Here is a 16,114-nt window from a genome sequence, read left to right as displayed (position 1 = left end):
AACCTGATCATTAACATGTTTGGTTTACTAATAATAAGTCGATTGATTATTTGGAGATACAGACAGGTGAGGAATTAAAGGAAAAACGAAATAAATGAAATGGTACAAGAGCAGCGTGAACTCTGTGGAGGCGAACTGTCCAAACAAAGTGTAACCCCAAACAATATATCCATATTGCTTTTGGCTAGGCAAGTGCACACAGAATTGTCAAAATCAAGATACATAAATATGGAATTTAAAATGAAGCCCCTGTGTTTTAATAAGAAAAAAAAAAAAAAAAAAAAGCGTGTCTACTATTTTCCTCTAAGTGCTGCGTAATGAATGTCATACAGACATAAAATATAAATGATTTTTTACAGTCGAGAGGTCACTGTAACAATGACCTGCCTCTGTTTCTTCTAGAGCTAATAAATAAATATTTAGTGCATATTCCCATTTACCTCAGTGAAGAGCCAAATGAAAAACAAAACAAAACAAAACAAAACAAAACCAAAAACAGAATTTAAGTTAAAAAAAAAAGATGAACCAAACTCAATTTGGTTCCTCTGGTTAAAGTCAGAAGACAAAAGAGTCTATTGATCGTGTCATTGATCGGTCAGACAGTCCAGCTATCTGCGTCGCTTGTTGATCGTCATAAAACATAAACCGATGTCACTTCCTCTTCCTCCTCCTCTTCTTCCTCCTCCTCTTCTTCCTCCTCCTCTTCCTCCTCCGCCGCCGGCTGAAGAAGCGACATTGTCGTGTGTGAAGCAGGCCACTCGTTAGGTTTGATTTAGAGACAGAAGACTGGATAACAGACGAGTTTCTCTCCCTCTTTCCCCCACAATTTCTTTTTTCCCATCTTTTTTTCTACAAAAAAAAAAAAACGGTGAATCTTCCTCTTCCACGGCGTCGTGTTTCAGTGGTGTCGTAAATCTGCAGCCGATGGTACTTGACTGCGCTGCGGACGCCTCGCTGCCTCGTTCACACTTACAAAAAAACCTTGCAGGAAAAACATTTGTGCATTCGCTGCCACGGGTCAGAGGCAGGCCGGGAAGTCTTGTTATTTTTATCCGGTGATAATCTGCTAAGTACAAACAGATGCTCCATCAGCTACAGTGTTCTTTTTGGACGTTTTTACCCTTCTCCATCCCTCCCATCCCTCCATCCCCAACAATAAACATTGATAAATCCTTTCTCGCTGCACTTCTTGCCAACAAACTTACTTCCTTTTAGTTGCTCCCTCGTGGTTTGTTTAATTAGTGCACAAACACATGTTGTAATCTTGACTGAAATGTATTGAAATTTCCCAATACAAACCACCGCAGTATAAAAAAAAAGAAAAAGAAAAAAAAAAAAAGTCCAGTGCTATTTTGGATGAAGTTTTTTTGTTTTGTTTTTTTGCAGAGTGGGGGTAAGGTGACTGACTACCTTCTTCTCCTTGTGTTTTTCTCTCATCTAGGAATCCAAGAGCAGTGGAAAAACATGACAAAACATGTACAATATAAAAAAAAAAGACACTTTTCTTTTGTTTGACAGACCAACATTGTAAATCACTAACAGTGGTTCTTTGGCATATCAAATGTTCAGTAGCACGTCCGCTCCAAACGTCTTTTTTGTTTTGTGTGTTTTTCTCCTCTCTCTCTCTCTGATTTCAGTTACCCAACTTTATGGCACCAAAGTACGTCCCTTCTCCCTCCAGGTCCAGCATCCAAGCGTTGGACACGTTGACGAACAGGGCGTCCCCTTCCTCCAGCTGCACGCCGCGGCCCTGCTGCGCGCAGTACATGTTGTAGCTGGTGTCGTTCCAGCGCATGGTGCTGCCCGTCTTCATCAGCATCACCGCCTTGTTCCACTTGATGCTCTCGTGGAAGACGTACTGGATGAGCTGCGTGTTGCTGACGTCCACCTGCGGCACCTCGGCCTGGCTGCCGTCGTCCGGGACGCGGTAGTAGCGGAAGCAGGTCTTGGCGTAGACGTAGTAGAAGCCCGGCTCCTTCACCATCAGCTTGCCCTTCTCGTAGTCCATCTTGTGGTGGTAGCCGTGCTTCTCCTCCCAGTCGATGGTGATGGCCTGGCGCACATCTTCTGCACAAGAAGAGCAGCAGGAAACACAACAAGACAAAAAGGTTTCTGGTTAAAATCATCGTCAGTTCATCTTTTATTAGTTTATATCAAAAGACTCACACTCACACTGAGCTTCACACTGCAAAAACTCAAAATCTTACCAAGAATATTTGTCTTATTTCTAGTCAAAATGTCATTTCTAGTCAAAACAAATCTCATTATACTTAAAATAAGACTCATCAAATAAAAAGTAGCTTGTTTTTAGACACTTTTTACTTCTTTCAAGCATATTTTCACTTGAAATAAGTAGAAAACCTGACAGTGGAGCAAGTTTTTCTTCCTTATTACAAGCACAACAAACTTCCTTTTACTGGCAGATTTTTCTACTTATTTCAAGTGAAAATGAGTTTGAAACAAATGAAAATTATCTAAAAACAAGTTAATTTTTAGGTGATGAGTCTTATTTTAAGTGGAAAGAGGTTAGTTTTGACAAAAAATGAGACATTTTGACAAGAAATAAGACAAATATTCTTGGAAAGATTTTGACTTTTTGCAGTGCAGCTCATTGTTGAACTGTCCAGACACAACTTTGCTCTTCTGCTTTTCTTTGGTCTAATCCAGCTGTTTTAGGGTTGAGTAGGGCTGCAACTAATGACCATTTTGATCGATTATTGAAACGATCAATCGACTAATCGGATTATGAAGCGTACAGTTACTCAGTGGCTATTAATTAGACAGCTGAGAATATCACCGTCAGGTATTGTTGCCCCTCTATTAAATATGAAAATCACAGGACATGTCTGTTCTGATGATACGTCAGCGGTCCTGAAATGTGCGTTTCTCTTCTATAAAACGTATTCTACATCTCAGAGGCGACGTCTTTCCACAGACGGGCTTCCTTCTCTTTTCAAACGAGGCAGAGGGGGAACCAGATCTGACACAACACCGGCAGGAGCAGCAGGTCCGTGGAGCTGTGAGCCGCGGACGACGTGCACAAAAAAACAAGCGCGTCGCACCGAATGTTCGCTGCTACGGCGTTGTGTTGGGTTAAGAGCAAAGCAATGGGTCTGTGCAGGATAAAGTCACTACATCTGAGCGGCCCCCCAAGCACACACACACTTCACAGTCGCTGTTGCACAACTCCCAGCAGAGATTAGAAGGAGTTATGTTCAGTTCGGCTCCACAGTGTGAAAAAAAATGGGCGATGACATTACCAACTAATCGACTATTGAATTCGTTGGCGACTAATTTTGTCAATTAATCGTTGCACCACTATTTGAGAGATAAAGCTCCACCAGCAAACACCAGACACACTCAGTCGGAGACATGGAGCAGCATTTAGCAGCTAAATAGCCAGAGGTTTCTTCTCTGGAGCTGGTGGAGAACAAACACGGAGCGAAAAAGCGCTGAATTATCTCTGCTGATGATGTGTTCACTGTTTCCACATGAAGGAGCAGCTGTTTGTAGCTGGATGTGGTTACTTGCTGGGAAGAGCTTTAGCTTTAGCCATCACTGTGTTTACAGGACAACAGGTTATATAACATGTTGTTGCTGTTGTTGCAAAAATCGCCACTGAAAACAAGTGTGGAGGCCGGACCGAGGATAGCTGGTAAGTTTGTCGACTTTGGTAGAAGCAAAACCTGTGACTGTGATTGTGCAAAACTAAACAAACCTACGATCATAAACAAATAAACAAAGCAAAGTCCGCCTGGTCCTGCTCCCAGGAGTTCATATCAGCAACGACCAGGAAGGATTTCACCACCGCTGGCACAAACACCAGCTGGGTCAATGGTCAGGTTCACTGTGATCTCACAAAAACAACCTGTTGTCTCTAACTCACAGGTTCATACACATTAAAATCTACCTCAAATCGTCTAAATGGGTTAAAAATGAAAAGAAGTGACGACATTTTATATCCAGAGAGGTCAAAGGTCAACTTCCAAATGACATCATAACAAACTCTTCCTGCCATTATTTGATGCTGTAAGTCAGGAAGGAGAGATGGTGACCACATTAACTTCCCCCTTGGCAGAAACATGCTGGTACTCGGATTTAAAATGCATCAAAAAAAAAAAAAAAAAAAATAGTCCAACGAGCTGTTGAAGAGGAATTTAAAGAGGAAATGAAATAACGAGGGAGCCGATGTTATTAAACACTAACAGAGTGGGAGGTCCGGCTGTGTATAATATTATCACCTATTTGTCTGGAGGCTCGGTCACTGTGTGTAAATATTTAAAAGCTCCACTTATCAGGCTCTCAGGTTACAGCGCGGCCTGAAGGTGTGAGGAGGAGCGTTAAAGGGATAGTTCAACATTTTGGCATAGCAGTAGGTTTGTGTTACCTTTAATTGTTGGTGCAAGCTATTTTTAGAACGGCGGAGCAGAGCCGTGAGCTGCTCAGAGCTACGCTACGGAGGCTCATGGGATTTCTTGGTTTCCCTCATCAAACTCATCAAATACACAATCCAACAACTCCACAACGCTCTGGTGGACAAGTTGTGACCTGCACATTCACCACGCTATGAGATAATAACACAACGTTACCAGACAGAGTTGTTTTAGAGGTAAATACAGAGACTGATGATGAAAAACTGTCCCTGAAGGCAACGTGCATCAGCGGTTTTGCATGAATTTCCCTCTAAAACAGCTCTGTCTGGTAACGTTGTGTTATTATCTCATAGCGTGGTGAATGTGCAGGTCACAACTTGTCCACCAGAGCGTTGTGGAGTTGTTGGATTGTGTATTTGATGAGTTTGATGAGGGAAACCAAGAAATCCCATGAGCCTCCGTAGCGTAGCTCTGAGCAGCTCACGGCTCTGCTCCGCCGTTCTAAAAATAGCTTGCACCGACAATTAAAGGTAACGAACCTACTGCTATGACTATAGGGATTATGGCAATGGGCCTGTTTGCCAAAATGTTGAACAATCCCTTTAAGTTCGTTAAAGTTAAACGTTAAAGTGTTTGCGATGAGGGGACGGCAGGTGGACTCACTCTTGGGATACTCCTGAGAGCGTCTGATTGGTAGATGGGCCGAGGGGAGGCTCTCTCTGGGGGTTTTGCAGCGTCGGCCTTTCCTGTTGTCTCTCAGGGCGTTGAGCACCGGCTCGGTCTGCACCTCCTGCTGAAAAACACAAGAGACGACGCTGTTTAATAAACACTGACGGACAGATACACATCTTATACCTTTGTGTGCATGTGAGTGTGTGAGTGTGTGTTGTTCATTTAACCCACATTGTTTCTACAGCTTTGAAAATCTGCCTGCTATCTGCTCAAACTGCTCAAACCAGGGCTGAAAACTTTATTATTTGCTGCAGCTTTACTTAGTATTTCAATTAATTTTAATCTAAACATTTCAGTTGTGTGTGTGTGTATGTGTGCTAGGTAGTAGAGTATAACTTGCTCTGCTTAAAGCACTTCCTACACTTTTATATATATTTTTTTATGATGACCGTAACATGATGCATTGGTTTTCTTCATGCAATGTAATGTGTTTACTGTTTGTGTGATGTTATCTATTATGTTTTATAACCCTAACCCACTGCCAAAGATAATTTTCCATTTTATTTACCGGTAAGTTCACTGCACAATAAAGTAGTAATTCTTAACTATTCATATTTAACTGCATTTTAAAGCCTCTTTTCGTGGCTTATTTCTCTTTTTTTCAATGCATTTTTACTGTCTAGTATGATTTAATGCATGTCTTTGAATCGCCTGGTGCATGAATTGTGCTATACACATAACTTTGCCTTGCCTTGCTTCTCTGGCATTTACTGTGTGTGTGTATGAACCACAGGCAGATGAGTTGTGTGTGTGACCTCCTGCTGAGTGTAACTTTAACTTTACAGCTCCAAACAAAAACTAAAAGAATCTGGACTGGATTCGATGATGATGATGATGATGATGCTGCTGCTGCTGCTGCTGCAGTCTGAGCCGGGTCGTCCTCCTTCCTCAGGCAAGACGGAGCACATACTCTCCAGGAAAACACGGTTTCCAAGCAAGTAAACATTTACTGCTGCAGAGCTGCCAACGCTCTCAGGATTAAATTATCAGGCGTTAAGTGTTTTGTTTTCTCTCTCTGCCTCTACCTGCTGCTGCCGCCGCCGCCTCACACAGTCACAGTTTCACTAAAAACAAAGCGAGAATCTGTGCAGTGTTGTCAGTATCTGCAGCAGCAGCAGATAAATAGCAGATCTCCAAGGTGGTGGAGATGTTTATTACATCCTGAAGGTGTTTTAACTTGTTCTATGATTTTTTCTTCTGCTCCAGTAACCTCAGGTATCCTGGCAGCACTATCACCACCACCATCATCATCATCATCGCCGTCGTCTCGCTTGTCTGTGCCAACTCCTAAAAAAAGACAAGGACTGGCAAACTCAAAGTGTTGAAATGGATTGGATGTTTTAAACACATTCCTCTCTACTTATAAAACACACACACACACCCACAGACACACAGACAGACAGACAGACAGACAGACAGCGCCTCGGAGCACAAACACTGCAACACACTCCAAATAAAGTGCAGTGCAGCCACCAACACCAACACAGCACCTGTTCTGTGCTAATATTACTGTCATGTGTTTGTTCACAGCCCCCGAGTCCCAGACACATTCACGCGGCTGTGAAAAACTAAGATTAGCACCGACCGTCCGTCCGTCCGTCCAAAAACAAATCTGCTGCACAAACATGTTTATAAAGCAGCAGCAGCAGCAGCAGCAGCAGCAGCGTCTTGGGAACGAACAGGAGTAAACAACGTGCTGCCAGAAGCGCGGCTGCAGAGTAAACTGTGAACGCGCTCCCACTTGGCCCGGCGCTGTGGGATCTATCTTGATTTGTGGCGAGACCGCGTCGTTACCTCTTTAACCGAGCAGAGGAGATTATTTCAACTGAGCAGCAGCAGCAGCAGCAGCTTCCTCGTCTACACGGTGACGTGACGGCACATGCTCGGTCCTGCAGCACGACACACACACACACACACACACACACACACACACACACACACACACATCATTCAGTGGCTCCATTATGTAGATGTGAGGTTGTTGCAGTGTCTTCAGAACAAAAGAAGAGTGAGTCTGGCCACCGTGAAGTGAAGAAGTGTCTCTTGTGTTTCATCCTGCACCGCTGCTCAGATCTCCTTACACTCATTTGGCTCCGGAGCTGCATCTGATTCATCATCATCGTGCTCCTGTGATGTGATGCACTGCAAAAACTCAACATCTTACCAAGGATATTTGTCTTATTTCTAGTCAAAATGTCATTTCTAGTCAAAACAAATGTTCAAAAGGAGTTCCAGCAACACTTGTGATATGAAAAAACAACTTCATTTGACCTTTGTGGCCTTCATCAGGGTCATTCAACCCTATAGTCAAAACAAATCTCATTATACTTAAAATAAGACTCATCACATTAAAAAGTAGCTTGTTTTTAGACACTTTTTTACGTTTTCTTTAGTCTATTTTCATTTGAAATAAGTAGAAAAATCTGATAGTGGAGCAAGTTTTTCTTTCTTATTACAAGCACAAAAAACTTGCTTTCACTGGCAGATTTTTCTACTTATTTCAAGTGAAAATTATCTAAAAACAAGTTCATTTTTAGGTGACGAGTCTTATTTAAAGTGGAAAGAGATTAGTTTTGACAAGAAATGAGACATTTTGACAAGAAACAAGACAAATCAAATTGTGAAATGGTCAAGTAAGCTGATAGGCGAGCCACAGCTGAACCACTCTACAGCGGATAGTCAGGACCATTTTAAATGACAGTTTGCAGTGCACCCCTTGCACAGTGAATTCCAGTTTCTTCCCTCTGGACGGAGGTTGTCAGTCCCATACTGCAGAACAAAACCTTATAAAAACAGCTTTGTTCCAGCTGCAATAACACTGGTAAACAAGCTGTAGTTTGCACAAAAGCTGCACAAGTCACTTTTCGGAGCATGATGTATCCCCTTTTTTTTATCTCATTGCTTTTATTCATTTACATATTTACTCTTAAAGGATCATAGGGCAGGATTAATGAGAATGGCCAGTGACGCGACGGCCGCTGCGCGTAACTACAGCAACCAGCGAAGCCACCGGCACGGGAGCGCGCACAGACTTTTCACTGTTTACTTTACTCTTTACAGTCTTTCCTATCTGGGGAGGGAGGGGGGGTATTTTACTGTAGGTTCTCGCTCTCACAGACAGACAGACAGACACACACACACACACACACACACACACACATTCACTGTGCTGCAGCAGGGGGCTGCGTGTCTGTTCCTCTGAGCTCCTCTGCATGGATCTGTATGGGCTCCTACAGGCCGGTACCGAGAATTAACGCGCCGGGTCCGGGTGTCGGACCGCATCTGTCAGGGTCCGCGGTCCCATGAAAACCAATAAACACCGGACATATTCATGATTTCATAACGTATTATGAAAAGTGAAAAGTGAAAAGTGGACGTGTCCGGGCAAAAGAGGACGTTCGTCCACCTGCCTGATAACGTTGTTAAAGTTATAACGTCGGCTTTTAACCGCCAGCTGCGGCTAACGGCTAATAATAAGACAGTAGTGATGAGGGAGAGGGTGTGTAAGTGACCTGCCTGCTGCTGTGTGCATGTGTGAGGGGAGGGGGAGAGAGAGTGGCGGCGGCGGCGGCGGCGGGGGGTGGGGGGGCTTGTGCTGGGTCGTTTGCTGGCAGACAGTAGCCTAATTTGGATCCACCGTGGTTCAGAGCGATTGATATAACAGGGAGTGTCGCCACTCTGTTACTATATCAATGGCTCTGCCTTGGTTGCCCTCTTCATGTATCCATTCCATTGATCCATTCGAAGGCAGTCGTGGACGCGCTGACGTCAGGTCCGCCGGCCAGCGCGCGAAATTCACCCCCTGAATTGCAGCGCATTTTGCAGCACAGACCCCGTTCAGGGCAATCGAGAGATACGCGGGTGGGCTCGTTCTTTTTGGTTTTGAACGCTTCCTCACCCATTATTATTTAAAAAACGTAAAACGCATGGGTATTTTCCGGTATTTTCTCACAAATCCTGCCCTATGATCCTTTAAAGCAGAAGTAAGCGGAATATTTGTGTTAATATAAGTCTTAAATAATTCTATCTTCCGACAGCAATCACTTATATAGAGTGTTTGGTCTGAAACACGGGTCTGTCAGTCACTCTGCTCTGCTCTGAGCCGAGGAGAAAACTTTCCTTGTATCCTACAACCTTTATCCAATGAGGCGAGAGAACGGCATAAAGGGGCGGTCCTCTCTGTGTGTGCAGCCAAGGGATGCGCGTGAATGTGGTGACATAGGGACGAGGACCAATAGATCCACGACGAGGGCTGCCAACTAACAAAGTTAGCCAAAACGACCGGATCGCTTACTTCTGCTTTAACTTTTAATTTTTCTTTTTTAAAACTATTTCAACTATGTGTTTTTAGTTTCATGTTTTTACTCTCTATATTTATTTCATGAACTGCAGCACTTTCTGTCGAGTCCAATAATCTGTCTCTTGTTTTATGTGTATTGTGTTCTTGTTAAATGTCCCGTTTCTGATTTGATTGTTCGTTTTCTGTAGCTTGTTTAACTCTCGACTGCCCTTGGGTATCAATAAAGTAACCTGAACCTGAACCTGAAATATTCTTGGAAAGATTTTTGAGTTTTTGCAGTGTGCTCTCACCACTCCCCGTGATCGCACTGACCACACAGGACTGGTCCCGGTCCAGTCCGGGGTCGGGGTGAAGGTCGAGGTCGAGCCTGAACATCCTGCCTCACATCAAAAGCGCTGCAGAGCCGAATCCCCCTGCACCGTCCGCAGAGAGCCGACCCCCGACACAACACAGCGTGGGCCGAGTGGACCTGTCACCCTGACACCTCATAAAGCTCCCAGCATGCTCTCCTTCTCCCCTTCCCCTTCTCCTCTCCTCCTCCCTCCCCCCAGTGCACCATGGGAAACAGCCAAAGGGCTAACAACACAATGAGCCTCCTCAGTCCAAAGACAGGCTGGGTGGGTGGTTTGTGTAAGTGCTCCGCCAGGGATGCCAAGGGCAAACACAAATACATGATTTCAAAGGAAATTAAAGCATTATGGGAAACCAAACACTAGTGAAGCACAGCAGCTCTTTTATCCTCTGTTATTTTACTTCCTGGATGGTTTTTTTTTTTTTTTTTCTCTCGCTCTGCAAGTCCTGTGCCAGAAAACAGGCGGTGACTTCCAAAAAGGGATTAGAGAGGAGAGAGAAAAAAAAAAGAAGAGAAAGAAAATGACTTCAGCAATTAAGAATTCCTACTTTACAACTCCCTCATGCTACTGCTGATCATCGGAGGAACACGGACTGAGCAACCGCTGACGCCAGAGAGTGACTCACTAATAGTCGATGCAGTAAAACGAAAAGAGGAAAAAAAGAAAAACGTCTTTGTGTCAGCGCACGATTAATCAAACTCATGGAGAGAATATTAGAAATAAATCCTCAGTGACAGGTCAGGTGTCCGAGACCTGACCGCTGCTGCTGCTGCTCTGCTCTACAGTAGCTGAAAACACACTCATGTGAAAAATCACAGATGATTATCTCATTTATTTATCTATTTTTTGTTTTTTTTGCTGCTGTAACTCAAATGTAATTGCATCATACACACACACAGACACACAGACACACAGACACACACACACACTGTACTTCCTCCTCCTCCTCCTGCTCGACAGTAACAGGAGGAAATACCCTGTGAGTGGTCCATTATTACATATTGGCCTCTGTGAACTGTGACTTTGTTTCTCCAGCAGTTTTACATGCAACCAGAAACTGAAATAACAGCAAACTGCTTATTAATTAAAGCTCCAGATTTTCATTCTTCTTTTGCTGTGTTTCATTTTTTGAAGTGTCGATCATGAGGAGATATATTGTATTTGTGGTTGTAGGAACCAAAAACCATCTCAGTGTAGTTTTCCATCTCCTCTCTGTCTCTCTCAGTTTCTCTCTGGAGCTCTAGTAACAACAAGTCGGTGTCAGCCAATCAGAAGAGAGGAGACCTGTGGGTCTCTCTTCTGATTGGCTGACTGTTTTCTGAGTGATTAAATAAAAAGAGCAGATTTCAGAAAAAAACACTCAGAGAAACCACAAATCCTGCAAGTTGTTGGATGGTGGGTCCAGGTGGCGAGGGGGCGGGGCTTAGTTGTGACATCACAAAGTGACAGGAAGTCCTGACGGCTGGTTTTAAGGCTCAGTTTCTGAATACAGGCTGTGTGCATTTCTCTGTGGACTGAGGCTTTGATACTTTCACAGTATTAATATAGAAGCTAGAGCTGCTTTATAATCACACTACACATGGACATCTACCTTTATACTGTATGGAGCTTTAATACAAACATCTACCTTTACTGTATGGAGCTTTAATACAAACATCTACCTTTATACTGTATGGAGCTTTAATACAAACATCTACCTTTATACTGTATGGAGCTTTAATACAAACATCTACCTTTATACTGTATGGAGCTTTAATACAAACATCTACCTTTATACTGTATGGAGCTTTAACACAAACATCTACCTTTATACTGTATGGAGCTTTAACACAAACATCTACCTTTATACTGTATGGAGCTTTAACACAAACATCTACCTTTATACTGTATGGAGCTTTAACACAAACATCTACCTTTATACTGTATGGAGCTTTAATACAAACATCTACCTTTATACTGTATGGAGCTTTAATACAAACATCTACCTTTATACTGTATGGAGCTTTAATACAAACATCTACCTTTATACTGTATGGAGCTTTAACACAAACATCTACCTTTATACTGTATGGAGCTTCAATGTTTCACACTCAAACCACAGGTATGCGTGTAATGTTGTGTGTGTGTGTGTGTGTGTGTGTGTGTGTGTGTGTGTGTGTGTGTGTGTGTGTGTGTGTGTGTGTGTGTGTGTGTGTGTGTGTGTGTGTGTGTGTGTGTGTGTGTGTGTGTGTGTGTGTGCGTGTGTGTGTTACTGTGGGTCAACCAGGGGTCAGACAGACTCACCTCAATGGGCCGGTGCGGTGCTGCAGATAAATCTACCTGGAAACAGAAGCAGAGGAGTCGTGGTCAGAGAGGTCGATGACATCATCATCATCATCATCATCATCATCATCATCATCATCATCACTAACTTAACTATCAGTTCTGAGAAGCTTCGTCCTGACAGGTGGTGGTGGTGGTGGTGTGGGTGGGAGGCTGGGATGTTTCACAAAACTTACAGGAAGACAAACGGCAACTCAGTTTGGATGTTTATATGAGTCTCTGTGTGTGTGTGTGTGTGTGTGTGTGTGTGTGTGTGTGTGTGTGTGTGTGTGTGTGTGTGTGTGTGTGTGTGTGTATGTGTGTGGGGGAGTGGGAGGTTAAGCTATTTTCCGCATGTCACTCCGCACGCCACAGCACTCAGCAGGCGAAAGTGATTTGGAGATGTTGGGTCTCACTGTTGTTTCTCAGTTAATGTGCATTTTTATTCACAGCAATCGCCCGCAGGTTTTCATTGCATACGTGCAGCTTCATGCACAAACAATGACAACACACTCACACACACACACACACACACACACACACACACTTCAGCCCTCATGTTGCAGGAATCAGGGCAGTCAGAGTTCTTAAAGCTGCTCCGTTCAGCACATTCCTACGTATCTGCGGGCAGCTGGACAGGTGTTGAAGGCAGAGACCATGTTCACATGCAGCGCCCCTCGGGCTGCTGGGTAATCGAGGGATGCTCTAATAATCCCTCCCAGACATCCTGTCATCATCATCATCATCATCTGATCTGATCTGATCCACATGTATGTAACACATGATCGCAGCTATTAACTTTTATATCCTCTCTCCTCCTCCTCCTACTTTCCTTTTTTCCCTCTCTGGCTCAGGTCCAACACACAATAACTAGCGACTGTCTACAACACTGCAGGCTGTTTGTGCCAGAGAAATCCAACCGATGCTCCCCGAGGTGAACTGTCTTGGAGCATCCTCACACACACACACACACACACAGCAGACATGCGCTCAGCTCACTTCACTTGTTGAAACTTGACAAATCTCCGGCTGCAAACCGCCATAAACTAACTAACTAACTAACAACAACAACAGCAACAATGAGGAAGCAGCAGCAGCTGACAGGCGCCGGCGGAGCGTGCATGGAGAGATGGATGAGCTGCTGTGATTTTGCAACTGTCAGAACAATCCAGGCTGAACTTGAACTTCTCCAGAGCTCAGAGATCAGAGCTGCTGCACATGGATGTATTACAAACACAAACCCGGATCACATGTAAACAGACTGCACACTGCTGCAGGAGGAGGGAAAACATCTGTATCTGTAGCAAACAGGACATCAAGCACACACACACACACACACACACACATGCTGACATTTGTGTTGTGCAGCAGCTCAGATGTTATCGGACTCAACTGTGGAAAATACTCGCGAGTTGAGTGAGTGAAATCTCCGCAGAGCGACTGAGCCGTGGAAAGTTTTTCAGCGCAGTCTTGTGGAGATGCTATCAGCCTTCAAAGAGACACACACAACACACACACACACTGCTGCCACCGTGCAGGAAAAAGACACACACATACACAGCACAGCCTTGCGCGCACGCACGGTGCAGACAGAGGTGTCGGTCGGTGCCTCCTCTGGTTTAGATTACACCTATACTGTGACTTCAGAGAGCGCGTGCCGCCAACTTTACAAGGAGCTGGGAAACTTTTAATCTGCCTTTATGACATCATAAAGTTGACTCTCCGGCCGCGCGCTCAGTCACAACTGTGGGTCAATATTTACGCACTGACAGAGACAAAGACACCGACACACTGCAAAAAAAAAACCCAAATCTTTCCAAGAATATTTGTCTTATTTCTTGTCAAAATGTCTCATTTCTACTCAATACTAAGCTCTTAGACTCATCACCTAAAAATAATCTTATTTTTAGATCATTTTCACTTGTTTCAAACTAATTTTCACTTGAAATAAGTAGAATAATCTGCCAGTGGAAGCAAATTTTTTGTGCTTATAATAAGAAAGAAAAACTTGCTCCACTGTCAATGCATTTTTCTACTTATTTCAAGTGAAAATAGACTTGAAATAAGTTATAAAAAAGAGTCTCAGTGCGCAGCGGGAAGAGAAGCCAAGCCGAGCCGAGCCGTGCAGCTGGATTGTCTACTTGTGCCTACCTCTTGCAGGTAACCTGTCAGGTGTAACAAGATCGCCACGCTGGACGCCACCTGAAGCAATCCCATAACAGCGAGGGTCCCGAAGAGGAGCGGCCGGTACGTGGACTCGGAGCTCTGCACCGGGCTGAAGCGGTGCTGCTGGCCCTGGCCCGCCTCCATGTGCACGGTGTTCCGCAGGTAGCCGCGGTACTCGTTGCTGTTGTTGTTGTGGTGGTGGTGGTGGGTAGCTGCCATGATGCTGCTGCGCTGTGCTGCTGCTGCTCCGTCTGCTGCTGCTGCTGTTAAAGCTGCTGCTCAGCCCCACGGCCACGTCCAGACTCACTGCACCGGAGAAAGGAGGAAGGAGGCAACAAGAGGCTCTATAATCAGCGGTGGGTGGTGGGTGGGCTGAACTGAAGGCAGCGCGTTCTGCTCCCGCTGCAGCCAATCACAGGGGGGGATCCGCTCCTCAGACACACACACACACAGACCGATCGACGGGAAAGAAAAGAGCGAAACGAAAAGACAGCAGCGGCAAACTGATCCGAGAGAGAGCGCGACAGGTAAAGAGCAGCGCGAGGCCTCTTTATGGCGAAGACTGAGACACGCAGGAAGACGTAATCCACCCCCTCCGCGCGCGTCCACACCCCCGGTGACACACACACACATTCACACACATTCATATACACACAGACACACATTCACACATACAGAGTTAGACTTAGAACTTAGAAAAAGAAAAAAGAAAAGAAAAGAAATGCACGTAAACACATAAAAAGGCCTAACCCTAATTTTGAAAATGTGTGTAAATTTACATGAATAAAGCACTAAAATAACGAATGAATCAATTTTTTTTAAATGAATGTGTTACCAAAAAGAATATTTTATAATCTTTTCTTTTAAAACTATTTATTAACATGTGGTGATAATGTGTGTGAACAGCTGCTGCAGTATTTCAATGTTTTATTTGTATGATTTTTCTTTTATAAGCACCTTACAGGAGAAGCACTTTATAATAAGTAGCCAACACACTATTAAGCATTAAATACTGAACTTATAACACATGAATAATCATCAGTATGAAGTTTATAAGCACAGTTAAAAATGTTTTACTCATCATTGATAAGCACTAACTGTATTAATAAACTACATACTAATGAGTATTCATGTATGAATGAAGAATTCAGTATTTATTAATGCTTAATAGTGTACTTATTATAAAGTGTTACCATTTCGCTGTATATTTCTGTGACATAATGACAATAAAGGAAATCTTGAGATATTGCAATTGATGATATTTCACCTAAACATCTCCTCCACATATGTTTTAAAGTCATATAAAAATAAAAGGACTGATAAAAATGATCATTTGTCTCATGTTTTTTCTACAAAAATGTTAAATAATCCACATTCTTTGACTGTGCAAATGTTAAATTTCAATGCATATGGACCACAACTGACCTTTAAACCAGTGTAGTGTCACATAACTGTAAACTAAAAATTTGAAAGTAAGCTTTTATTGTGAAACAGCAATATCTTGCACAGTGAAGCTCAAATAAGGAACATAAAGATATATATAAAGCATTGCATCTCTTTATCCTGCAGAGATTATTCATATTTCTTTATCTTAATCTGTCACACATGTGTGTTGTTGTTCATGACTGTGTCAGGAACTCATGATGCGGCAGCTCAGACTCATTCAACCAGAAAAAAAAAGAGATATTTTTGTGTTGTGTTCATCCCATTAGTCATATCATAGATAACCGTAATCCTGACTAATTTAAGTTCTCCAATTATCCCTCCAGTTGCTTGTAGACGTCATGTCACCGTAGAAACCATGTGGTTGGTTGGTTTGACCCAGAACTGACCCAGAATCAGCATCACTGACCAATGTGTTTATAATTAAATATTCCTTGTTTGCTTAA

General features: G+C 43.4%; 1 protein-coding gene across 3 annotated transcripts; it reads right to left on the bottom strand.

The window, feature by feature from the left end:
* Window positions 1-1,165: 1,165 nt before the first annotated feature.
* tnfsf11 (TNF superfamily member 11) lies at window positions 1,166-14,524 on the bottom strand. 3 transcript variants are annotated; one of them, XM_083997062.1, is made up of 4 exons: window positions 14,211-14,524; window positions 12,042-12,077; window positions 5,037-5,166; window positions 1,166-2,067 (listed from the first exon to the last, which is right to left on the bottom strand). In XM_083997062.1, the coding sequence occupies exons 1-4, from the start codon at window positions 14,442-14,444 to the stop codon at window positions 1,634-1,636; spliced, it is 834 nt and encodes a 277-aa protein (XP_083853188.1). In that variant the 5' UTR covers window positions 14,445-14,524; the 3' UTR covers window positions 1,166-1,633. The 3 variants fall into 3 exon arrangements, with proteins under 3 accessions (XP_083853188.1, XP_083853189.1, XP_083853190.1); XM_083997063.1 differs by having other exon boundaries at window positions 1,166-2,064; XM_083997064.1 differs by having other exon boundaries at window positions 5,037-5,163.
* Window positions 14,525-16,114: the final 1,590 nt, after the last annotated feature.

This window comes from Trachurus trachurus (genome assembly GCF_905171665.1).
Source record: "Trachurus trachurus genome assembly, chromosome: 21".
Taxonomy (NCBI): Eukaryota; Metazoa; Chordata; class Actinopteri; order Carangiformes; family Carangidae; genus Trachurus; species Trachurus trachurus.
Note: the sequence above shows the minus strand (reverse complement) of the source record. Positions and strands in the feature narration are given on the sequence as shown.

Bases quoted from the DNA above. Each gene is read 5' to 3' on its own strand.
- tnfsf11 (XM_083997062.1), bottom strand. From the start codon at position 14,444: ATGGCAGCTACCCACCACCACCACCACAACAACAACAGCAACGAGTAC. The intron at 12,078-14,210 runs GTAGGCACAAGT...TTCTGTTTCCAG, and splicing joins TGACAGGTTACCTGCAAGAG to GTAGATTTATCTGCAGCACC. The intron at 2,068-5,036 runs GTGAGTCCACCT...CTTCTTGTGCAG, and splicing joins CTCTCAGGAGTATCCCAAGA to AAGATGTGCGCCAGGCCATC.